Source organism: Corvus brachyrhynchos, unplaced genomic scaffold (genome assembly GCF_000691975.1).
Source record: "Corvus brachyrhynchos isolate BGI_N302 unplaced genomic scaffold, ASM69197v1 scaffold61, whole genome shotgun sequence".
Lineage (NCBI taxonomy): Eukaryota > Metazoa > Chordata > Aves > Passeriformes > Corvidae > Corvus > Corvus brachyrhynchos.
Genome location: NW_008236478.1, coordinates 8,940,819 through 8,966,460, shown reverse-complemented (window position 1 = coordinate 8,966,460; position 25,642 = coordinate 8,940,819). Strand labels below are relative to the sequence as shown.

General features: G+C 42.9%; 1 protein-coding gene across 1 annotated transcript in view; it reads left to right on the top strand.

Moving 5' to 3' along the window:
• The window catches only part of SH3PXD2A (SH3 and PX domains 2A), a 208,667-nt gene that overhangs the window by 171,185 nt on the left and 11,840 nt on the right, over positions 1–25,642 (top strand). Inside the window, exons 8-11 of the mRNA XM_017726177.1 lie at positions 2,268–2,381; positions 17,557–17,674; positions 23,136–23,467; positions 24,328–24,377. Coding sequence (XP_017581666.1) covers positions 2,268–2,381; positions 17,557–17,674; positions 23,136–23,467; positions 24,328–24,377 — 614 coding nt within the window. The remainder of the gene's footprint in view (positions 1–2,267; positions 2,382–17,556; positions 17,675–23,135; positions 23,468–24,327; positions 24,378–25,642) is intronic.

Sequence of the window (25,642 nt, the reverse complement as noted above, 5' to 3'; positions counted from 1 at the left end):
TTGGACAAATGCTGTGAGTTCTCAGTAGCTGCAGAGATTTCTCATTTATACTTTACCCTTCGGCAGAGTTTATAAAGGAAATCTTTAGAAAGAAATGATAACTTTGATGAGTTCTGTGGCGATTAGGAGCTTTAGCCTGAGTCGTGTTTAGATAGATGGAGGCTCAGCTGCCCTATGGCCCCAAGCAAAAGACCTAAACTTGGCTCTGAGGCCAGTGAGCCAAACCAGAGAAGCTGTATTGTGAAACGGGCTAGCACAGGGTTGGCATCAAGGAAGTGTGATCCAGCCCTCCAAACATGGTTTTACCATGGCTTGAATTTGGCCCAAATGTACATTTTTAAGTGTAGGCAAGTCCTTTTTTCACGTGTGTTTAATTTCTTTCTGAGGAAGAGTTTACGTAAACTATTCCAGTCTAATTGGTATCAGCTGGAAGGCAGCTTCTCGCATTTTGTGCCTAATTACAAGTGTATGTTAAACTGTATTTGCTACCCATGTCGATAAGTTGCTGGTGAAATAAGGAACAACCATGAAGACGTGTTTTTGAAACGGTCTGGCAGATCCTGCATGTTCGCTGCTGTGGGCTTCATGGCAGGAGAATCCACCTCCTGCTGAGGGAGAATAACTAAATTTAAATTTTCCAACCATGAGCCCTGTGAAGCAAAGTTTCCAAACCTCTGCTGGGCCAGAAGATGGAAATCTATGTCTGAATTTGGAGAGTAAATAAATAGAGCTGCCTAGGAGCTGCCCAGGGGCATGTGAGGGGTGGTTGCTTGGGGTACATTGTCTCCCAGCCACATGCCCCAGGGAGGAAAGCAAGGGTTTGTAGCTACTGTTCTCTGGTAAAATCTTCCGTGACAGGATTTGGAATGAACTTGGGTGACTTTTAGCACGAACACTTGAGCATTGTTTGAGCAGGGTGGTTCTTCTCTTACAGACAGTTGCATGTGGCATGGCAGCAGAGCCCAGCGGACCTTCCCTTCTGCCTTGCTGGGCTGGGCTGTGGCATCCCAGCTGTGGGAGGGATGCATGGCCACTTCACAGCTCACTAGTGTTGGTGCCCATCTCTTTACAGCCCAAGCTGGCACCTCTGCTCATCACAGGCCAGCTTCTGTGAAATTTGCTGTGTTTATGACAGCCATCAAAGTCTGTCAGCTGTTCTGCGGTGCATGTACAGAAATAGCTGTTTTCCCAACTCCCTTTGGGGAAGCTGGAAGAGTGGTATTGGACAACAGTTTGTATGGTCCTGACAAAGCAGCTTATGTTTTCTGGGGAACCTGGGGGATCACAGAAAACAACAGAAGTGGTTTGCTTACCTGTTAGACTTCTTATTTTCCTGTTGTCTTAACCCAGACCTTACCTGAATGGAGGAGAATCTAGTTGTGCTCATATCTGAGAGCAGCAAGTTCTTGGGTGAGTGAGTCTGTGTCAAAACCAGTGAAGGATTCAATAAATCAGTGTGACCAAGCAAGAAAAGAGGCAAGGATTGTTATAGTTGGAATGCATTTAATCTGAAGCTGGCATGCATATAATTTTATTCATCTTTCCACAGCTACAACTTAAAGGTTATATCCATATATACTGCTGAATACTTAACATTTTTGTAGATAGCGGTAGAAACTTGGATGTTCAGGTGACAAATAAGAGGTACCTATGGCCTGAAGTCAGATTTTAGTTGGCTTTTCTCTTTGTTTCTGTTCTGTGCAGTACTTTCCAGCTTCCCAGGGCACTGAATTCAGGTCATGTTTGTTAAACACCAGCTGTGGTTACAAGTGCTCTAGAAGCACTTTTATATCCTGTTCTGAAATCTGTGCCCTTCTATGAAAGTCATTCCTGTTTCCCTCATTTGCCTTTTATAATACTTCGTGTTAGGATTTGGGCAGTGTTTGTGCTATTTCACACATGTTCACATGCACATATTTACACGTACAAAGTGTTTTGATTCTGTAGATGTACACGTAACAAGACCAGCTTGGAGAAACTGAATTAAAGAACTTGAGTCAAAGTTGTCATGGATGGACTTTGAATTTCTTAAAATAAATTGATTATTTGCTTCATTGCGCCCTTTTTCTAGCAAGCCTGCACACTACCACTGGGAGAGGATCTGATAGAAATAGTATAATAGGACTAAACCCTTTCTTGTTCTAGGAAGCTGCAGAGTAGCTCAAACATGCACCAGAGCTGCTGACTCTGCCATCTCCTCTGTAGCATTTTACTATTCTTGTTCCTCTAAGTGTTGACCAAGAAACTTCTTTTGCTTCTTTTCGTAGGTTGGTGGTTTGTGAGCACAGCAGAGGAGCAAGGATGGGTCCCTGCTACATACCTGGAATCCCAAAATGGAACCAGAGATGACTCTGACATCAACACATCTAAATTTGGGGAAGGTATGGAAAGCTTTTTGTCATCAAGAGAATATTTGTATTCACTTGGTTTATGCTTTTTTCCCCCCAAGTGAGAGCTGCTAATCGGAAGAAGATGCATGATAGAGCCACAGGCCATTGAAAGGAGTGAGATTTAACTTTAATGGTTGCTTCTCATTAATTTCCTTTAATTAATTAATCTTGGAAACTAGTTTCACTGCTGTTTGCTGTGGTCTGTGGTTGTGTGGAAAGGTAATTTTATTTGGTATGGTCCATTCTGTTAAAAGTGAGATGCTGTTTGTCATGTATATGTATTTAGCGCACTGCTTTTTTTTTTTTTTTTACTAAAGATGCTTAAGTCAGGTTCCAGAAATTGAATAGTTCGGCATCACATGTTCCTCAGTTCCATTATGAAAGACTAACCACATCTTAATGGGCTTCTCATGTAGCAACTGTGTACAAAGGACACTTTTGTTATGATTTGCTCCATTCTAGTGAATCTAGGTGCTCTTGACATGATGCTTATGTAAAAATGTATGTGGAACCTCAGCTGACCTTTCCTTAGCAAAGGCAGGAGGCTTAGAGATGTGTTGGGGTGACCATCTGACCATTAAAATGGCACACAGGCAACACAGAGCTTTGTGCTGGGCTCCAAGGGTGACATCTGCAGCTTATTGAAATCTTTGTCTCTGTAACTAATTTTTCCCTGCTCAAGTCCACCCATATCCTGGTTTAGAGACAGACTGGCTGTAGACTGGTAGGCCAGGAACCAGTCTGGTATGATGCAACATCTTAGTGGATGCAAAAGCAGTGAGTAAATTTTCCCTGTTACTAAAGAACAAAACTTTACTGCTCTGGTCTGCAAGCACTGAAGAATGCCTTGTCTGTTGGTCTGTAGCTTCCTCTCTTTTCCTGACTCTTAAATACAGTGCGTGCTTGACAGCCTTATTGCTTAAACTGCTTTCATTTCAAGCTCTCTTCCTCCCTTCATGTTGCCCTCTGGAGTGTACTCGGCACAGGGCTGCTGCCACACAGCATTTTGTCCTGGGTAATGGAAAATCCATCAAATATTCCTTATCTCCTTCCTCTCAGTCCCTTTTAATCCATTATGCTGCTCTCTTCACCTACGGTCAGCAGTCCTGCTCCCTGCCTTACTCCAAATCCAGATATGCTGAAACCTGAGACTGCCCTTGCCTTTCACTCGGTTCCATCTCAGTGACAGATCTAATTGCATAACCTCTGCAGCTGCTCTGATGTGCCCCAGCTTTTGCTTGCTTTTTAGTAACTTTGGTTTATGTTATTAACCATCTAAGCTGAGACTTCCTACATTCTTTGTTTCTTCCCCTCCAGTTCTTCTTTACTTGGGCTATTCTTCTCCATATAATTATTTCGTAGGAGAGGAAAGAATTGCTTGGTTTTACTGTCTTTAAAAAGGTGAATCAAAGTGAATGTACTTAGACAGAAAATTTGCCAGCTCTTTCCAGGTAGGCAGGAGAAAGGGGCTCTGATGTAACTGAGGAGGAAGGCACTTCAAGTGGATGAAGTGCCTTAGCCCCAGAATTTAGAGCTTATACAAGTTTCAGAGTGACTCCAACAGACATTAACTTCCTGCAACTGTGCAATCTCTGCTCCCCCAACTTTGAAAGAGCAGAAACACTGATGCAGGGAGCCTTGTGTATCAGCCCCTTGTCCCTCCCCATTTGAACAGGCCTAGAACAAGTCCACTAGCCAGGCAAACCCAGAAGTCTGCTCTGCTGTGGCAGGCCCAGTAAAGATAGGGGGGTGCTGAACACATCTTGCTAATAATTCTGCCCCTACACAGCAGTAATATTTCCATGTGTCTCTGTTTAAATAGTCTGTTCCCTGAGAAAGACAGAAATGTTTCCTCCCTGCACCTGAGCTTGTACAACATTTTCATCTGGGTGAAGGCAGACAGCTGATTGTTACCTGGGCCTGTGTTCAGAGCAATGTGATCTTGCAAGGCTTGGAAAACAATCAGAAAGCAATCTAAAGAAACATTTAACAGATACAGGAGCTGATAAAGTAAACATGTTAACATAATCTCTGGAAAGGTGTAGACACTTTTTAATAAGCAACCTTTCTGGTGACTGTGGCATGGCCAACCAAGTCCAAGTTTGGGATCAAATGGCAAAATTCAGTATTGTTAAGGAGGAAAAAACCCTGGCTCATACAAAAGCATCACTGTAGTATAAAAGGGCTGTCACTGGGGATCGCCATACATTGTGAGGACATGGTGTGGAGGGTCTGTGTGACCCACTGTTTTCAAGGGGTGTTCCTGGATGGCTAAATCCTCCAAACTCCCAGTGTGAGAAGGAGCAAGATGACTACTCTGTATTGGCACCTTAAGCCGGTTTCTACCCCTTCTGCACCTCTCCATCCTGCAAGCCTTTACACTCAGCATTTCATTTCTTCCTTTCTTGTATAGAAACCTCCTAACACAGGCAGCCTTACTGCAACTTAACTTCTCTCTCTGCTATAATCTGTGTGTCTGGTGAGGTGTCCTATGTTGTCTCTTGTGTAGCATGCGTGTAACTGGCAGTCTAATGTCCTTGTGATTTGGGGAAAGTCACCAGGTTAAATCTGCTCATCTTTTGTCCCTCCATGGGCTTCCAAGAGGATCACTGATTTCCATGAGCCAAAACCACAGCTATCTGTAATCTTGAGATTCGGCTCCTCTGAAAATTTATGGTTGGTTTTTGACCAATATGGGATCAAAGGGGAAGTATAGAGTACCACAGACTAGATAATGTACCTGTTCAACACCATTCATCACACCTCCACTTAGGACAGGGTAGAAAGGTTTGGGCCTTACAGCAAAGGAAAAATTGAGGAGAGTGAGCTGGATGTAAAAGTCTGGTCTAAGTCCCTGACAGATAATCAAGGACAAAAAGTCAAAAACCACTCTTCGGTGAAATTATTTTTTTTTCTTGTCCAGCTAATGATTTCCCAATCAAATAATTTTGCTGTGCCTGATTGTCTGCAGAACACAGTTCTAAAAGACAACGGTGTCTACTCCGCTATAAGGGTGTATTCCCTAAATAAGTGCACATATGCAGAATTGAATTATTATGAATGATTTGATATCAAAGTTTATGAACAGCTTCCGGCATCACTAGTAAAATGATTCTGTTTGCACTTCAGCTATTACTACCTTGCAATATTTTGCATTGCTTTGCAGCAGCACCAAGCACCCTTGCAGTAGTTGCCAAATTAGGATGGAAGCCCTTGAATGGAAAAAATGGAAGTGTTTGTCTGTGTTTCTGTGCCAGTCTAATGGTTCCAGTGTCTTTCACACCTGTACAGGCTGAAGAAACTGAGTACAGATCTAAGTATGTGGTCCAGAAAACAAGTGGTGTCCTCTGTGCACAGCTGCTCTCACAGTGCCATTTCCATAAGTGTCTTGTCTTTGTTTATACTTCAGGCATAAGTTATCGTTTGAGTGTGTAACTAATACTCAGTCCTGGCTTGTTAGCTTCTCGAGCCTGCTCAATAATTGCAAGGTTAGTTTTTTTCCTTATATTGTAGTCTGTATATTAGAAGTTTTGATCATGAGAACCAGCTGTGGTAATGAATGGAAGTCATGTCTTGCAAGCACATCAGACACTTTTCACTTGGGTTCAGTTCCTGAGTGCTGCTGTTATGAAGGAACTTACATAAGAGTTTGTGGGTTTGTTTACAGTGTGATAATTTTGCTTAGAGAGGTTTAGAGCCCTGTTGGGTTTGATGTCATATGCAATAGACTGAATTCCCCAAGGATAATGCAGCTGAATTAGGAGATGCAACAGCAATGATGATGTGCCCTGCCACTGCACTCTCCTTGGACAAGTGTCTTTAGTTGTGCAGCTTATTTTGGAATGTGTATGTGGTTTTGATTTTTTTTATTATAAGTACTATTTTTTGAGAAGCCAATAGCAAGAGTGGCAATTTGTGACAGTTCTGCGTGGCTCACATAGCACAAGCTCAAGAAGTTAACTTGTTCCACTGTACTGTATAAACTAAAAGCATCTGCATCCCACCTAACCCATTCCCACTAACAAGACCAGTGCTTGTAAATACCATGTTTTGTTTTTATTCCTCACCCTCCCATCATTTTTTTTTCTTTCTTTTTCCTTTGTTTTGTTTCCATCCATGTTCCAAACTAGTTTCTAAGCGACGCAAGGCTCACCTGAGGCGCCTGGACCGGCGATGGACGCTGGGCGGGATAGTCAACAGGCAGCAGAGCCGAGGTGAATGCATAGCCTCCTATGGCACCGGCCACTCAGGGGGCACCAAAAGCCCCACTGCAGCTTCGTGTGTCGGGACCTGCATCTTTGGCACTCTGGTAGTGAGGGGCCGCAGCTCCAGAGTTCAGATGTGGATGTTGGATGCGGCAGCTTGAGGGTGTCTTGGAGCCAGGATTAGGCACCCCAGGAGGTGGTAACCAAGGGTAGCTCTGCAGTCTGGCTCCTTGTGCTGTTGGGGAAGCTCACATCTGTTGTGTTTTAACTTTGGGCATTTTTGTCCCCAGTCTTTCCTACCTCAGTAAGGACAAGTGATAGTTTCAGGGCTATTAAAATGAGTTGAATGCCAAAAAGCCATGGTCAGAGATGTGCACACTGGAAAAGTGTGTTGTGTGGAAAGATGAGAATTGTTCCAGTTTCAGTCCCCTCTCTTCCTTGTAAAGCAGTGCTTGGTACTAAAGAGAGACTTGACAACTTTTGGAAGTTTTTGACATCATTCCTAGGTGTTTAGAATACCACCACTAGCAGCATTTTAGTTGGTTTGGTTTGGGTTTTTCTTAGCTTTTGCTGGTCTAACAGTGAGTATGGCAGGGTAGAGGGGAACACCTTGTGTTTGGGTGAGTCTGTGTTTGGGTAAAGTCCGAGAAGCTTCCAAACCAAGTATTTCTTAAGTGCAGGTGAATCATCTTTCCCAGAGCAAAGGTACCCCTATTTATATCCCGCTCCACTTGCAAAATCATGCAGATGTGTTCGTTGCACTTTGGAAAGGAAAGGGGGGACAAAGCACCATTTGCACCTCTGTGTAACTTTCAGACAACCTTACTGAGAGAATGGATCCAAATGTAAGCGCAAGAGATGATTCCCAGTTGATGGAAAGGTGCCTTTTCCCATGGAGGAGAGAAGGTGCTTTTAAAGTGGCAAATTTACCTTCTGGATTTGATGATGGTACTATGTGTAGCCTCCTGTGTCTCAAGGACACCCAGCTTTTCAGTGGCCCTTTAACCTTGTTTCAAATTGTTATTGAGGAAACAAAACCAACAAGATCTGTGTTCTTCCTGCCAGAGCTTGACCCTGCAGCAACTGGAACTACTTTCAGAAGACAAGGTCTTGCTTCTCAGCCACTAAATGCACTCCGAAGGCACCAAAAAACCATCATAAGCACACATACTGTCTTGGGGGGAAAGAAAGTCTGCTTGTTTCTGTGCCCCAACAGTTTGGGAGCTACTTATTTTGCTTTGTCAAACTCTGTCAGATGCTTGCTGGCAATTTAACTGTGAGAATTTATGGGAATCTGTTTTCTAAACAATTTATTTACTGGTGAAAACAAATGCATTCTTTCATATTCATACAATATTGCAAACAAAGCTCCATAAAATATTAAGACTGCATAACCAGTCCCTTAACAGTCAGCTGGTAAGACTCAAGGACCTAAGCTGCATTCCCAAGTTTTTCCTCTTGCATTCTGATACCCACCATCTGTGTGCATCTTCTCCAGACGTGCCCTCTGACCGCTGTCAGTGTTCTCCTTGGCAGTCTTCCCCACTATAGGCTCCCCTAATCCTTCCATCCTTGCCTTTTTCTTGCTTCATTACAGTTTCTTCCCTATTAGGCCCAAGCAGGCCTGGGGTTTTGAGTGTGTTGGAGAATATGTGATTTATCTCAAACTGAATCTTGGCACTTGAACTTGGCACAAACTTCAGCAATCTGTGATTCTGTCCAAGGTTTGGGGCACCCTCTGTGACTGAGCTGCTTCTATAAGGTCTCTCCAATGTATTTCAGCCACAGCTAGCCAGGCTGGCTAAAAATAGGCTGTTGAATGTCATCAGAAATGATAGGTTGGGGAACTCTTACAAGAGCAGGCTTATTGGAAGTAAAGAAAGTGATTTGAATAAATGGGCACAAGTTGGAGACAGTGGCTTCATGATCTGGCAGAGCTGCAGCCTGTACAGACATCTATGCCTTCCAAACTGCAGTTGTTGAAAGTATGAGTTTCTCTGGGTGTCCAGCCTGCTGTTCTCTAACAGAGCACAGTTTATGTGAGGTCAGGAGAGTTTTTTGCCCTTCTTCCCCTCCCATCCCAGCCCAAAAGACTTTTAACAAGGCCAAATTTGGGTGGGTTTGCACTGAAATGTCATGAAGTGTTCATATGCACCCCCTTGCCAACCTTCAAGTCCTTGCTCCAAAGCACAGAAGAACTCAAGTTGTTCAAACAGGACGTTGCCAGAATTGTTCAACACAAGCAGAACAGCTTCCCCTTCCCCACTTGGCCTCTTCCTTGGAAACAAACTCAATTAAGCATTTTGGCTGAAATTCTTCCCACCCAGCAATATTCTGCTTGAAATAGTCCCTGCTGCTGGAAGAGGGTTAGCTCCAGGAGTTCACTGGAGTTTAAAAGCAAGCTGTAAAGGATGCTTCTCTTTGTATTTACGCTTGAGTACCACTAATAAGCATTTTTATCAGGTAGGTCTGTGATAGAATCACCTTAAGGCTAGAACCAAAGGATTGAGCATTGTTTCTGAAGGGCAGAATTTTCGAAGTGACTTGAATATTAGAAGCGCCAGGAAAGCCTGAGTGCAGAAAGGAAGAGTGCTTGCTTCCCTGTTAGACTGCCTGATGGGGGAGAATTATTAGGGGTAGCATATGGCTTATTTATTTCTACCCTTTCCAAAGCTGTTTGAGGAGGCTAGGCATCTCTGACCTCCAGATATTTGGAAGCAGTGTGTCTGTGAATAAGAAACATGAAAGACAAATTATTGAATATCATGGGTAGTGCTCCTTTTTTAAAATTGAAAAAAGTCTGCAAGGGGAACAGCTGTAGTCTGTTTCTACAAAGAGAAACAGATGACTTTTGTTGCTGAACTTTTCTCTTTAAAATGGTCTGTGGTGTGCCCAGATCTAAGAGATTACATTGGTTTATGTTTCTTATGTAGCTGCAAAGCTTGCTTTTTTTTAATGTTAAATGTGGTACATTCTCTAAACATTTTCCTATACATTCTGAAACTCCAGTAATACAAATGTGGGTTGTGAGGAGAAGCCTGAAAGTTTGTTGTTTTCCTCAGTCTTGACACTCGTTAGACCTGCTACAGAGTTCTTGTTTTGTACACGGTTAAATAGTAATTCTACACATACATTTATTTGGAACTTCCCCTGGAAAGGAACTTAGGATTGTTTTCAGGCTAATTTAATGAAAAGTCATTTGTGCTTGTACAGTTTGATTGGTAAAATTGGGAGGTTACATGCCTGTCTTCTATGCCAAATATCTAAGTTATTGCTGCTTTGGTTTTGTGCCCAGTGTTTTCAACTGGAGCTGTTAGAATGCAGGAAAGCACTTTAAAGTTATTCATACCAGCAGTATAGTGACATGTGGGCTGAATTTCTGCCAAATGAGCCTATTATTTAGGGGTAGCTCCTAGCACAAGGAATAAGCTATTCATTGAAAGAGTTAAAAGTTAGAACTTCCCACTGCTTGCCTGTCTTAGGGAGAGAGGGAGCTTGATGGGGAAAGGCAGTGTGTAGAGGGAAGGCAGCCATGTAACCCAGTGGTCTTGATACTTGAACCTCATCCTGAGTCGGTCTTGATACTGGAACCCCATGTCCTAGCCCAGGTGGGTGGTTCTGCAGCCAGTTTTGTAGCTGCATCTCACCAGAGCTGTTCTGCCCTCTTTGGCAGTCCCCTCCATGGGACTTCTCCCTTTGTTTTCACTCTTCCCTCCTTGTGCTTGATGGAGATGAAATGTTTGTCACTCACAGCAGAAGGCTGTGAGTGGCATTGCTGTGCTAAATCAAACCAGCACAGAGCAGCTTCAGACTTAGTTTGTTCTCTTCTTTGGTTGGGTTTTTTTTTCTTTTTCTTTTTTTTTCTTTTGTTTGGTTTGGGTTTTTTTTAACTCAGTTCTCCAAGGAAAGTAGTAAATGTTTATTGCTCCTTGCTTGGTTGAAGTAAGAGCATGCGCAATACAAAACTGTTCAGAAGAAATGTCATTGTTGTTCTTTTCTATCTGTTGTCACAAGGTTTTCTGTTATTTAAGACAAAAAAGGCAGGGAGGGGAAGAGGGACAAAGGCTGAAGAGCTCCTGTCTGCAGATGAACACATTTGATAACTGTTGACAGTCACTCTCTCTGTGCATATTTAGGCAAGTAAAACAAAGTCCATGTTGAATTAATGCATCACTTTCTGGAACAGCAAGACTTTTTCCAGAAGCAGGTCTGACAAACGGGGGGGTGGAGCGGAGGAGTGGGGGAGGGAAGACACAGACTGCTGACAGAGGGGAAAGTATTTTGGAAGAAAATTCTTCTGTGGTTTGGAAGATGTGGGTTTGGGGCTGTTGCATTTTGCTGAGAAATCATTAATTGGCTAATTTCTAGTCCGGTTCCCCCCATCCCTACCCTTACTGGCATATCAAACCAGGATGGGGTCACAGAAAGTTGGGGGCATGTACAAGCACCAACTGAGCAAAGGAAATTACTCCCTTATTTGGTTGGCTCCTGAAGTGCTGCAGATAACTTCCACGCTTCCTAATGGAGGCAGAAAAGAGCAAACTTAGAAAATAGAGGTGAAGGAAAGGAATGTGAAATGGGGTGCTCAGAACTTGGAAGCAGAAATGTCTGAGCACTGGCTGTTTGCCTGGGAAAGATGAGACTGATTGTGCAGAGCTGGAAACATGCTTTAGTTGCTTAAAGGCAAGGCTCCTGTCCTAAACAGTTTACAGCCTAAACAAAGATCTGTGCACCAAAGGAACGTGGGCAAGGGGCGATTTGGGATGAATATTTTTGCAACCAAAGGGGTTTTCACGGTGCAAAATGGTACTTATTCAGTATTTTTAAAAGCTTTTAGAGAAGGACTAAAACTAAGCTTGTTTGGTAAGGCAAGAAATCGGGGTAGGTAAGGCTTATTTTAGAAAGGATTTGAGAGTTTCAGGTTATTTGATAGCACTGAGGAAGAAGCCTGCTCAGGTTGATGAGGCATCATATGAAAGGCATGAGGCTGAGTGGGGAAAGATCACCGAATTTGAAGGAGTGGGAAATGCACGTGAACACATGAGTGTGTGTAGTAGGATATTAAAGCAAGGCACAGCACACAGGCTTGAAAATTCAAGATGGAACAACTGAATGGGGAATGCACTTGGAAGGAGTCTGGTAAAAGTGCCAGAGTACTGCTGTGCCAAAAGCCTTCTGCAAGAGCAGTGTGTGCTGAAAGTCTGGGGAGGGAGCAAAGCAGGCAGGAGGTGGCTGTGCAAATGAGTTGTTGAAGGGCCAGATTGGGGCTTTGGCAGTCAGGAGCAGCAATGGTGGAGGACTTTGAAAATGTTGGGGCAAGTCTATCACATGGGTGGTAGACTAGGAGGAATCTGAAATAATCAGTGCCAAGGGAATCAGGAAGATGGAATAAGGAGGATTTGGAAAGCGCTACTGAAGCTCTGTGTTACAACTCAAGCAGTAAAACCATAGGGCTGCTTTCCTTGACCTGACATTAAGTATAAATCCAGACAGCCAGAGAAGGGACCAAGTTGCCTTTTCAAGACACCTCGTAACTTCAGTGTAGTGTCTGTGTGCACAGTCACACATGTAAAATACAGAATTGTGGTTTGACAGGTGGGATTGGAGGAGCCTCAAAGGCTGTCAAGTTCAGTGTCTTGCTTTGTCAGCCAGGTAGGTTTAATTTCTTTAGTAGGGAATGGAGTTTCATCTTAGCTGTCCTGAGGTTTTTCCTGTGGGAGAGGTGTCCTAACAGGTCACCTGATATGGAAAATGCCATAACCAATGCCTAAAAATTCTTCTGAGAGTCCCCTTTTACTACTTGACAGAAATACATCAGGTGAAGCAAAAGAAAACTTACTTGGAAATGGTTTGTTTAAAGGGAATGTGTTGGAATGTACCCAACTGCTCACTATTTACAAGCTGAAATCCTACACAAAGGGAAGGAACACAAAGCACAGTTGTCAAGGTCTGCAATTATCCAAAAATAATTGTCATTGACATTAAGTCCTCCTAAAATTTAAGAAGTAAAATGTGTCATCCCTCATTTTTCTGCAGCCAGTATGTTGTATCACAGCCAGTGAACAGGCTGGGCAAGACAGAACAAATGTTTCAGTCCCCATTACACTATGACTGCAGAGGTGACCTGTAGCTACTTGATGAGCGTTGCCAAGGTGCCTACAGGTCATCTTGCTGTGCTGTCAATCATACATAGCTGTGTTATAAATTCTTTTTATGTGAAAAGTTGCACTTCATTAAGCTGCATCTTAAAATCGGTCGGACAAGAAACATGGGCATGCTTAAACTGTCCTAGCCAGGTTTTAGATCAAGTTTTGTATAGGTTGCCTTGACTCTGCTCTGCGTTCAAAAAGTGGTTTTAAAGTAGCTTTTTAATTTTAGAGCTACTGATGTTTACGTGTAGGAAAGGCCTCAGCTTGGCAAAACACTGTGATGTTGGTGGAGGAACACGAAATGGTTGTGTTCTTGGTTTGGTAGGTTTTTTTAGTTTTCTTTTCTTTTTGCTTCTTTTGTCCTCTTCTAGTGGTTGCAGGACATTAGGTGTTAGCAGCTTGTGAAAGAGTGATCCATAACTCTCAAACACCAGTGACTTCCTCGTACCAGGTCTGTTGTGTACTTCTGCATAGACCTTGTAGTGTATGTGGCTGTAATGCAGGGCATTGGACAGCTCAAATCCTTCATCCTGTCTATGTGCACACCTTCCAGCTGGACAGCCCTACCTGTGCTACATTTTATGGGGGGAAATCTTTGTTGCTAGAGAAAGCCCTCTCTGTATTATTGTGGGATGTTCCAAGGACATGGGTACTGTTTTCTGCTGTCCATGCTGTTTTCCCAGTGATCCACCAAGATCTGTCCCTATATTTTGGTCCCAATTCTCTACTGTATTTGTTCAGGAGATTTTAGGTAGAACCAGAGCAAAATAGAAGCCTGCCTTTATTTGGGAAGGAGGAAAGGAAAGAGGAGAAAAATAGACTGATAGGGAATTGAGGCTTTGGAATAAATAGTGGACTGAGCACTGGGCTGCCAGGAGGGCTGGGCAGAGCACAGCTACAGCAGCATGGTATGAGCTGGGTAGTTGAAATAGTGCAAAAATTCTGGTTGTGCATATTTTAAATAGTGTCTGTGTCTGGGGAGGAGAGAGAATGACACATACTCATCCCTTCCTCCCAATCTAAGTAGGTGCAGTTGGATAACGCATGATGGGACAGACTTGTATCGTAGCTCTTTGCCAAATGGGCTTTGCTTCTTCATGCGTGCCTTGTTCGGATTTAGGAGTGCAGCTCAATTTCCACAGAGGAACCTCCTTTAGCTCAGCTGGGGAAGGTGTCTTTGACCTGCAAATTAGCGGTAAAGAAATGTGAGTGAGGTTGGCTAATTGAGCAATTAACAGATCTCCGGATGTCACTCACTAAGAACAGAGCTGCCTTCTTGCCGTTTTCATCTCGAAGGGGGTAGGACTTTCATCCCATTGTTTCTAAATGCAACCTTTTAGCTGGCGTATGTGCTTTGTAGCATGTAGTAAAGTTTATTCTGCCCACTTGACCTCAGCACTGAGGCTGATGTAACGGAAGCTGCAGCTGGGGAGTAAAATTATCCTTCTGTTTGGCTTGGTTTTTTTTTCCCCCCCTGGTAATTCTTAAATCAAAACTTAATGAACCAAAATTATATGCTTTTGTATTCTCTGTAGATCTGGGCATATAACTTCAATAGTAGGTCTGGGATGGTTCACTGACTTCTGTTTTATACTATTGCCTGTCACAGCTGAATGAAACCAGCACGATATATCAGATTTGTCAGTGTAACTCAGAGCAGTGTCATTCTACTGTCTGATGCTCTGCTGATTCTCTCATGAAACCATTTATCTATTTTAAGTCTTCACAGCAACTTTACATATCAGTCATGAAGTGTCAAATATCTTCTCTTAAAGACTTTAGAATAATAATCTGATATGTTGAATGCTATTATCAGTCCTCTTCAGTGACACATCCACTGAAAGCTCCCCTGCTCCCTTCGGCAAATCTTGGTTTATATAAAGTGTCCACTGGCTAGAGATAATCTTTGAGAAACAAAACAGAATTTACACTTTGATTACAAGGGGGCCCATATCTCCAGAATACTGTTTAAGTTACAAACTTCATGTATGTTTGTGGTATCTCCTGCAGCATTGACAGAAACCAAACGTGTGTAATCTTGGAAATGTAATTTTTGCTGTCAAAGTACTTTGCAAGGGGAAATTGTAGTGATGGCTTCCTGGCTTTTATCTGTAGGCTTAAAAATAGAGCTGCTAAACAAAAAAATATCGTGGGACCTTCTTTTCTAGAGTGGATTTTTAACCCTTTGGATTGTCTTGCTTCATGGGAGATCCTTTTTCTCTCTCTTCCATCCCTATTTCCATGCACTCACTTTTTTTTATTTCCTCTCTATGGGGAGGAGTCACCTGAAGGGCTTTCTTCTCAAAAAGCAGTAGTCCTGAGTTGAAAGCCATAGGACTGAAGATGTAAGCAGTGAAGGTGCTCATGGACAGAATAAGACAGTGGCAGTTCAGAAGAGCCTTACTGTTTCTCCTGAATGATCAGCCTCCAGTGCTGTTGGTTTTGATGGGTGACCACTCACCCATCTCTGTCTCACATCCTCACAGAGGTGTTTGGAAAGTTGTTTTGGAAGCTAGGAATGAGCACCCTATGCATGGTCATCTGCAGAAGAAGGGAAGCCACATCCCTGAAGAGTGAGACCGCTGTGCCCAGCAAGAGGAGCTGAATAGCTGACTAGCTGAAGCAGAGCCTGGTGTTTGTGTGGAGGAAAAATAGAATAAACACAGCAATTTCTGTGGGAGCTGTAGTGGCAAGGGTGATCTCTGACAGCCTGGGTTATAAAGCAGCTTTGGTATGGGGGAAAGAAAAAAAAGGGCTTTCTTCCAAGACTCAGCAAATATATGCTTAGCTCGGTATTGCTGTCCTAGAAACATCCCTGAAAGTGTCTGAAACAACGTATATCTGGACAGAGCAGCTCTGAACTTTCCCCTGGCCCCTTCAGGGGCAAGATCTAGCTGCCCAAGGGTCTTCTGCAGTTCAGTTTAGTGCTTTGCATGCAGTGGAAACCAGTCATGTAGCTCCTTCTGCAGCAGGAAATTGAAAATAGAGGAGAAATTAGTCCAATTCTACCACACAGAGCAGAAGCCTAACTAGGAAAGCTGTCCTGTCCTGTGATTTGGAAGCTGGGGTTTCATTTGCCAGGTTTCATTCATCAGGTTCCATCTCATAGTGGAGTATTTCTGTGGGGAAGGTGTCATATGCTGATGATGCTACTTAAAACTAGCTGGAATTTCTTACCAGTGATAAGCCAGTGAAGCAGCCCTTCTAGGGGAGTGCAGCAGAGAGTCTTTTCCTCTTGGTAGCAAAGGTTTTGACAGATTTTGCCCCATCAGAATTAGAAAGATCCAAATGTGACCAGTCAAGGGAACTTGACTTCAGAGATGTAGCTTTACTGAATTTGCTGCCATCAGATGCTCTGTCAACATTACTTTCCCCTTTCTGAGGTATTATTTCTTACTTTGTCTCAGTAAGGGCTTGTTTGAATTATTTTTCATTAAAGTTTCCGTGCTTCACCCAGCAACAAAATGCAGTTGAGCCACAAAACCAAACAGCTGCTTGGATCTGTTGTACTCTCTTAAAGGGTGTTTGCTTCAAGCTGCTGCAGCCTGTTCGTGTTTCCTTTGTTCTGCAGTGATCAGGAGCTCTGGATTCACTTCATTTCCTGCCCATTCCTGTGCACTGGCAGCTCTCTGTTTGTTATTCCCTGCCTTGTTGTGACTGCTGGTAGAAAGTGCTAGGAAGGCTGGCTGGGGTGCACTGAATCACTTGCCTTCCTGCCTTTTATCTAGCTACAGAAACTCATGCTGTCACTGCACTGTAGTTTGGGTTGAGGAGAGGGCTTTGGTGACACTTTCTGTGTCTGCTGCTGCAGAGGAAGGATGGTAGTTCAAGTTTTCAATGCCAGGTGTAATTTTTTAAGCTCCAGAGGGAAAGGTTGACCTTGAGTGTGATGGGAATGCTGCACTAAATGGCTCCTGGGTAGGTGGAAGGAAGATGTTGACAAGTGTCTGTTCTGCTCTGTTTATTGGGTTGCTCTCAGCAAGTCTGCTTAAAACCTGTGCCCAGCTGGGAAGGGGATAGATGCTGGAGATGAATAGGGATGCTAAGTTTTTGGCTCAAACACCATACTTGAAATCCAGTCTGTGCTTTTGAAGTCTGTGTCTTAGTTCTGGCCCTCCTTCACCAGGGTCACACGTGCATTTCTCTGGAGTGAGGTTTAGCAAAAGTATGTTTGTAAAACACTTCACAACCCACGAATGCAAATGCTGTATCGTCTCCTATCATTTGAAAACCTCTTTTGTTCTTTTGTCACGGTTTTCTTAATGTTTCAAGCTCATTGCTGTAGACCTATGCTGCTTGGGAGGTGCAAGTAGAGCAGTGTGCTGGGCCAGCCCCTCTGGGCTGGGGAGATGTGTCCCTGTGGGGATGCAGCACTCGGGTTTCAGTAACACAATGCTTTGTGCAGCCATGTGCATGTGCAAAGAGCCAACTGGCTGCAGCTCCCGCGGTGACGCTCGGCTGATTTGGCAGCCGGGTTGATTCTGTCAAGTTACAGTATGGGAGTTAAGTCCAGCTTCAAATCCTCTCCCTTACCCGTTCGAGGAACTTGGAGGGGGGGGAGGGAGGCTTTCTGGGGACTTTGTGTCATTATTGGCATGGAAACATCTTGTGATTATCAGCAGCAGGGTAGTGGCGAGGGGCTGATTATCTGTCATGTCGTCAGCATAAATAACCAGTGGGCCCCTGAGCAGGGCTCCGCCTTTTGTAATGGCTTCGCGTAATCGCTGCACAACAGTTTAAAAGCAAGCAGTGCAGAAAAACAGCTGGACTGATCCTGACCCTAACTGATGTTGCCTTTTCTCCCCTCACCAGAAGAGAAATATGTCACTATCCAGCCGTACGCCAGCCAGGGGAAGGATGAGATTGGGTTCGAGAAAGGGGTCACCGTGGAGGTCATCCAAAAGAACCTGGAAGGATGGTGGTACATCAGGTAAAGAAGCTGTGCAACCTACTGAAACTGTGACAATGAGCTTTTCTGATCATTCACTGAGTGTTAGCATTTAAATCATTCTGTAGGTGGACAAGGAAGCCCAAATTGTTCATAATGCCTCTTGAAGAAATGTAAGGAAAATTCTGAGGCGATACAATGGTGGCTAAAGTAACACTACAGTGTCTGCGAAGGCTGTGGACCATTCCAGTGAGGAAATGCCTTAACTTGCAGTTTTAGAGATTTTTTTTTTTTCTTGCTTCAAGTTAAAAGCCCATATCTGAGTTAAGATCTGTGAGACCTAACAAGGCTTTCTGTTGTATATTATTTTAATGTTTCCAGTATAGGAGTTATTCTACAACCTATTTAAATCTATTTATAGCAATGCTGAAAGGCTGATTGTGATCTCTTGAGCTGTTTGGGGCAGGTAGTTCTACTTTCAGGGATACGAGATCAGTTTGCTGACTATAGCCCTTTTGCAAGCTTACCAATGGTTTCAGCTAATTTGCTTTGATTTCTGTGTGTCCACATTAGGTATTGTTGATGTAGAGGGACTGGATTCCAAGGGCAGGTGAAGTTGTTATTGTGTATTGAATTTTGTTATGTAATTGGAACAGCAGTCATTGCAGAGGGTTTTGACTTGGGAATCTCCTTTGTAAATGTGGGAAGACTGTAGGTTAGATATTGTCTCAGTGATACAGGGTGGCAGGATGAGCACTTGATGAGAGCTTTCTTTATCTAGGTTCACACAGCATTTAAGTTGTAGTGCTCTTTCGTGGTTCTCCCCCTTGCCTTGTATCTGTGTGTGAACCTGGCAGTGCTGTGACATCTCATTTCTCTTTGAACAAGATGTGGTACAACAGGTAGCTTAAAAATGGAGCTTTAGCTCTCAGCAGTGCAGAACATCTCATATAGTCATCTTTTTCCATTCAGCATGTAATTATAGTGATTTTTTCCTCTTTCACTCCCCAAGTGATAACTTGCTTTTGTTTGAATTCTGCTTGATTTATTGGCTATGAATGAGGACAGGGAAAATGCTGACCGAAGCAATGTTGTTGTTTTTCTTGATTTCCCTTACTTAGATGAAAAAAAATACCACTTTTCTATCTAATGATCCCATGGAGCAAATAAGCTAATAAAGATAGCAGTGGAGCCAGGAAGGCACTCTAGATAGGAGGAACTCAAAAATGCCTGGGTTTGGTCAGGTCACATTTTTTTCTCCCTTAATCATCTACAGAAGTGGAATCCAGATTTTCAGATAGGTTTCCTGAGAGGAGAACCATTCCAAGACATCTCTAGTTTATTTTTGTATTCTCTTTCTGCAGTGTAGCCTGGTTACTACTGTAGGTTTCCCTTTGCCATATTAGCACTCCTGCAATAAGTTGAATTTTTTTTTCCCCTTTTCCTCACACGCTCCTTTGAGTCAACCCAAAAGACTCATTTTTCTACACATCAGGAGTACCTTCTGGAGTACGGTGACACTTGGTGCAGTGGTTTCCATGGCATCTTCACTCATGGCAATCTGCTGGAAGGACAGTGGATGCCCCAGCCCACCCCCTGATAGTTGGGGAGTGCAGCATGTGCTCAGCTTTTTTGTAAGGCATTTTTGATTTGAGAAACCTCTCTTCTTGCTGGAAGATGAGTTACAAGCTCCCCATATGTGTGACAAGCATGTGGGGTGTCAACTGCACTCCTCTCTGCTGCTTTGGAGCACTGTACTACTTTCTTGCTGGAGGATTAATCTCTTAGAAACAGTTTTTTTCCTTAGGCAACACTTTGGAAATGATGATGATGTGGTCCATCCCTGCAAACTGATCCTTTGCAGCCTGGGTAGCTGTTACATGTAAACTGCCCTGAATACTGTTAGGTGCCCCTCAGAAAAGGACTCCCTTCCAGCAGAAATTTGCTTCTCTGAGTATTGAGCACCTTAGAAGGAGCAACTCCTTCTCCTGTTCTGAGTGTGAGGGGAGAGGGAGCAGGAAGAGAATGCAGTTGGATCCTGGGCTGGATAACAGACTGAACACGCTTCAGTGTGTAGAGATAAAAACAAATCCAGTAGTTTGTAAATGGAATCCACCTTAAAGACATTAGTTTGTTCCACCTTAAATACGTAATTTCTCCAAATTCTTGGCCATGTGCTGATCCTCATTTCCTGTCCTTCTTTTTCTTTTCTTCTTTTTTTTTTTAATTTTTTTTTTTTATTTCCCTGGTTTGCTTCCCTCTGGAGTAATTCCAGTGCTCTGGAGCTGGAAAGCAGATGTGACTCTCAGACTTACAGAGGCACTTCTGACTTTTTTTTGACATTCCTATGGTTTTAATCCATTTTTTCCTTCATGTAATATAAACAGGAGGGTTTTAGAAGCATGAAGGAACCAAATCACTGCACCTAAGACCCTCCCAATTCAGTGCTGTACAAGCTAGATGCAGTATTGGTGTCTGTCTTTATTTCGCCCCACGTGCATTATGATTAAAAAAAACAAAACAAAACAAAAAAAATCAGGACTCTGGAGAAATTAAAGAAAGGCTCTGTCCTAGGATCCTACTTACTGTTCTGTTGAATTCAGTAGATCTGTTCTTCCCAGTGTGGCATTAGCATCTGTCATTTAGATCCTACTTTGCCTCCAGGTGACAGTAATAGATAAAATCTTATGGTGCCCAGGTGGACTGGGTGCAGGGCAAGTACCAATATGCTAAATAAAGCTTTTGTTATTTGCCTTCATCTTCTTCATTTTGTGAGCCTCAACCCATGTGAATGAAGTTCAGCTGGGAGATGCTGACAGCAGTGAAACAAGGAGGAATCTAGGATGAGGTTTGAAATGTATCCAGTAGGTTATGAATATAAATGAAGGAAGGATACTTGTGATTCAACTCTAAGGATGTGAAATGAAAGTTGTTACTGGTTCAGGACTTCTTTGAAACTGATTAGTGGTTGTTTTAGTTCTTTCCTCTATGAAATGGGGAAGATCAAGGAATCTGCTATGGTTATATTTTCAAATGGCTGAAAGATTACCAAATTCAAAGGACTAAGGTAAAAAATGTGAGCATATTTCACTTACAGAAGTAGTTTTTATTTGTGATATTGCAGAAATAAAGCAGTTTCTGGTAACTACTGCTCAGCATTAACTTCAGGTTAAATTGGCTAACACAGGGAGAGGTAGCCTACAACAGCCTCTCTTCTGAGGGCATGTTGCCCAGAGTTATTAACTGTCCATCTATTGCTGCTATTATTCATTGGGAGAAACCATGTGAGATCAGAGGTATTTGTAGCAGTGGGGTTACACAGGCTGATCCAAATGCATACAGTTGGCAGGAGAACTAACAGGCCAGTACAGAACCTGCCTGTGGCTGTCTTTCTGATCTTAAACATGGTAAGTCTCCCACAAACTAAGATGGATGTAAACTGTTTTTTCTTGCTGTTTTTGCACAATCAAGCTCTTTTGAAAGTAACCTTTGGTACTGAGTCCTCAGTGCATTGGCCGCTGTGGCTTTCTCACAGAGGCCTCTACACCTTCACATCATATAAACTCACAAATATCCTTTAAAAAAACTTACTTGATGCAAAGGCAGCAGAGAGCATTGGTCAGTAGCTCTGCAAAAGGGCTGTCAACTGCAAAAGGGAATGAAGCCAAAAGTCTTCAGGGCTGGAAAATGGCACTGGGTGATGCCTTGACACAACAGGAATTGTGGCGTGTACTGAGGCCTTTGTTCCTTTTCCTTTTTTGGCTTGGTTTGTGGCCTAGCAGAAAAGCCTCAAAAGGGACAGGATTGAATAGATCCAAGTTGCTTCTTGAGACAGTATCACTCAGTGGGTGCTGTGTATCTTTTAGAAGTCAAATCAAGATAGTACCAGATTGCTACTTCTTGTTAGTCTTCATGCATCAAATAAAGCTCAGAATTGTTGGGATGCTTTCCTTTGACACCAGAATCACTGGAAAAACTTGTCACTAAACTTCCTGAGCAGGAGAGATCCTCCATCTTTGCCTTCATGTGTGACAGAAGGCAGGTATGTAGGGAGAAGCAGAATCTCTAGTATCCTGCCTGGTCTAGGTGGGTGGGGAGGAAAAGGTCAGATTTTGGACAGAAAGATCCTCATAGTCATTGCTAGAAGTACAACAACTGTATTTGCTTTTATACAGGAAGAGTAATAAAGAAGTCTAGAGAATCAAATCTACACTGCATTTTCCTGTTCTGCCTGTAAAGTCCCAGAGCCTCTATCAAGTGTGTGGATGTGGTGAGGGAGCCCAGGATGAGACTTGATGCAGAGATCTCACTGGAAACCTCAGAATGCAAGTGTTGTCATGACAAAGATGCTCACCTGCCAGGGAATGATTTGCTCATATCCCATGTGCCCCAGCTCCTTCCTCTGCTGTCTAATGAGGCTCCCTTTTCAATAAAGAACCTTGGAGTCCTACTGTTTTAACCTGTGTATTTCCTGAGCACCAGGATTTTAATGGTGCCTGCTTTCCCACTTTATAGTTCAAGTGGCTGCTTTGGGTATCTTGAGAGATTAAAGAAAGGAGGTTTTCAGTGACTCCCACTGAAATAGCAAGTTAGGGTTTCATTAGGGAAAGCAGAGTTCATCCAGGTTGTCCTCCCTGGAGTCTGATTGTAATCTGAAATCCCTGCTGAGGTGTTAGGAATGGCAGGAGTTAGAAAAAACATCTTCCCTAAAGCCCAGTTGTAGAAGAATTACTTCAGTTTGAAGTGTAGCGTGATCAGCTCGGGATGGTGCTTCGGGAACACGCACTGGATTCAGGTGTGTGTTCACATTTCCCAGTTTATTTCTTCAAATAGCCTCTAGCTAGTTCAGGAAAATGAGTCTCCATCAAAGCCATTTTTCCTTAGTCAAATTGTTTCTTGATCTAGCAGTGCTAGAAGAAGCTGTAGTAGTTTCAGGGTCCCATATGCTCCATGAGAGAAAGCTGCTCATGCAGAGCTGGGAATTATGGAAGGAGGGCCAGTGTTCTTTGTGATTTCAGGGAGGGAGACTTGCACAAGGCAACTAAACTGCAGGCACAGGTTCTCTGTACCAGGTGCTGTACACCCTTATTTTAGCCCATTTTCAATTTGAGTTGCCACTAGGAAGTTTAGAAACTATTAAAATATTTTACTCACTAGTTTGCTTTTTGGCTGTATGGGAAAATACTGAGTTTGCCTGGTACTGTCTAGGAGAGGCATAAAACAAACTGGTGAAGCTCTTTACCTTGTGTATAACTATTTCTTGTCCAGAGAGACTCCTTACTTAGGATGATTAGTGGCTTTCAACTACAGAGTTCACTGCTGGCTCAGCTGACTTTGATATGTCTAATCAATAGATAATAAGTGAATAGAGACCACAAAATCTTTTTTGAGAGCTGCAAACTTTGTTTGATGTTGTCATCCATCACTTCTGCTTTAGCTGTTCTACCTGAAATGCACGAGAAGGCTGTGTTTGATGTGGTGGTGTTTACTTTTGCCTCTGCAGGTATCTGGGCAAAGAAGGCTGGGCCCCAGCTTCATACCTGAAGAAGGCTAAAGACGATCTTCCATCTAGGAAAAAGAACTTAACTGGGCCAGTGGAAATCATAGGAAACATCATGGAGATCAGTAACCTGCTGAACAAGAAATCTACTGACAAGGAAGCTCAAGTAGAAAACGAGTCTGCAGAAACTCATATCACCAAGAAGGAAATCAGTTTGCCCATCCTGTGCAATGACTCTAATGGCAATGCCATGATGACTTCAGACAAGCAGGCTTCCAAACTGGCCCAGGGATCCCCAGCCATAGCAAGAATAGCACCACAAAGAGCTCAAATAAGTAAGGCAGTAAAGTAGTCGGGGTTTTCACAGGCTCGCAATGAATTCTTGTTCTCTACCTTTCAGGGCTGGCATTGCCTGTCAGCTAAGGTCCCACATGTCCTGGCCTTACAGCCGAGTCCACACAAACAGACCTTCGCATAGTCTGTAGATGTATCAACAGGGACTCCAGAATGTGGTCCTTCACTAGTAGTGATAAAATTTAACTTCACGTTATACACACGCTGGCTGGTGGTTCTGTATCTTACCCTGCATGTGTTAACTTTGTTAATTTTTCCAGAGAAGAATACTTTTATCCTTTTGAACACTCTAAAATGTGCCCTTCTACCCCAGAAATGCAGATGATGTGATGGCATGTTCAAGTTGAGGAGACCACCCGTGTCTTCTCTTGCATTTGTTCTGCTGTTTTCCTGGGGGCAAGTTACAATGATTTTACTACTTCATCTGCAAAATGCAGATGCTGACACTATTCTGTGCAAGGAATGGCAAAATACTATGAGAGAGGACAGTGTGAGTGTTTAATGAATTATTTTTACTGCTGGGGGGAAAATAGGTATCAGGCCAGTTCTTTGTTGGCCAGTCTCCAACAGAGCTGGTCAGTTCCAGCAGAAAATACAATTCACTACTTTCTGGCAGTGATCTCCTCTTAAATTTGCTGGCTTAGCAGAGATGAATAGCTAAGCTACCTTGGTATTTCTAATATACCCTCATAGTTTCCTATCTTGTTTCATAGAGGTGCCTTAAATATTGCAAATACTGACTTCTATTCTCAAACTGTGTAACAGCAGAGAGCTGCTGAAAAATGTGTTTAGCAGTATTTGCAAAGTTAAATAAACTCTCCCTTTTCCCTTTCCTGCTCAGGTTCTCCAAATCTAAGAACAAGGCCACCCCCAAGAAGAGAGTCCAGTCTGGTGTGTATTGGTTTATGGTTTATCTTAGCAGTGGGTAGGTGTCCGGGTGCTTTGTTAGACTTTGTGCAGCTGTACAAGGTGGGGGGGATATCTGAGAGATCCTTTATTTCCATGCCTGTTCATTTCGTTGTTTAAGTGTTGAGCAGACCTCAGGGCATGCTAATGATAACTCAGGTTTTCTGTTATTCAAAATGTTGCCCCAACTAATCAGGTCTGCAGGGAGAATATGATAGAGCTGCTGTGTTCTGTGCATGAGCATTGAAACTTGTTCGGCTGACTCAGAAGTTTGAAGTTCCTCTGGGTGTCCTTAGCCCAGACTGAAACTTTTGACCTTCTCTTAAGCAACTGGGAATGTCTCTCCTCTTTCTGTTGCTACCACCTTTGAGGTGGTGAAGCTTCACTCTCGTGTATGTTTAAAGTGGCTTGGAATCCTGTGGAAGGATGTATGCTACAGGAATGAGACCGCCTATGATTTCTTATCCCCAAAGCTAGAATTCTGGAAGTTTGTACCAATTTGAGATTAGAACTGTCATCTTCAATAGGAACTAGTCAGTAGTATATTTATATAAAAAGTCATGCTAATAGCTTTGCTGTACCCTTTATGAGCAGTATGTGACTTGTAATTTTTCTGTCACCAGAGATGTTTCTTAACAAACTACATGAATAGCATATTAGCATTTTCTTCCTATTTTTCTTTGCATTATTTTCAATTAGACTTTATTTTGGCAAGACTATGACACTTAATTGCATGCTAAAAATAACAGTGATATTATATGTGAAACCCTGAGCATATCTGCTGTTTCCAATTATCTTCATTTAATCCAAACCATCCTATTATCTGAAGGCATTTTATTAGGCTGTGCTTCTGCTGTATTTCAGCATTTATAGTGGAGAAACATCCAATTATAACATTGTTAGACACAGTTCCTAAGGTGCAGAGATACATTCTCTGTGAAATGCCACATGCTGTGTGTGATGAAACATCTACTGTTAGTTACAGAAAGGCTATCTCAGAAATGGAGGAGCAGGAGAATAAAGCACAGTATGTGATTTGCCCTTATCCCATTGTTGGCTCAGGATCATTTTGTCTTTGTCTGTGGATGCTCTGACCTATGGTCAAGAGATCCTGACAGAACTGCAGTTCTTTCATAGAACCCTAAGTAGGGAAGTGTAGAAGCTGTGCAGCTTCACCATCATCTAGTTGCCCTGCAAATGAGCACTGTGCTAATCTGAAAAGATTTCAATATTGAAATTCCTGAAAGGAC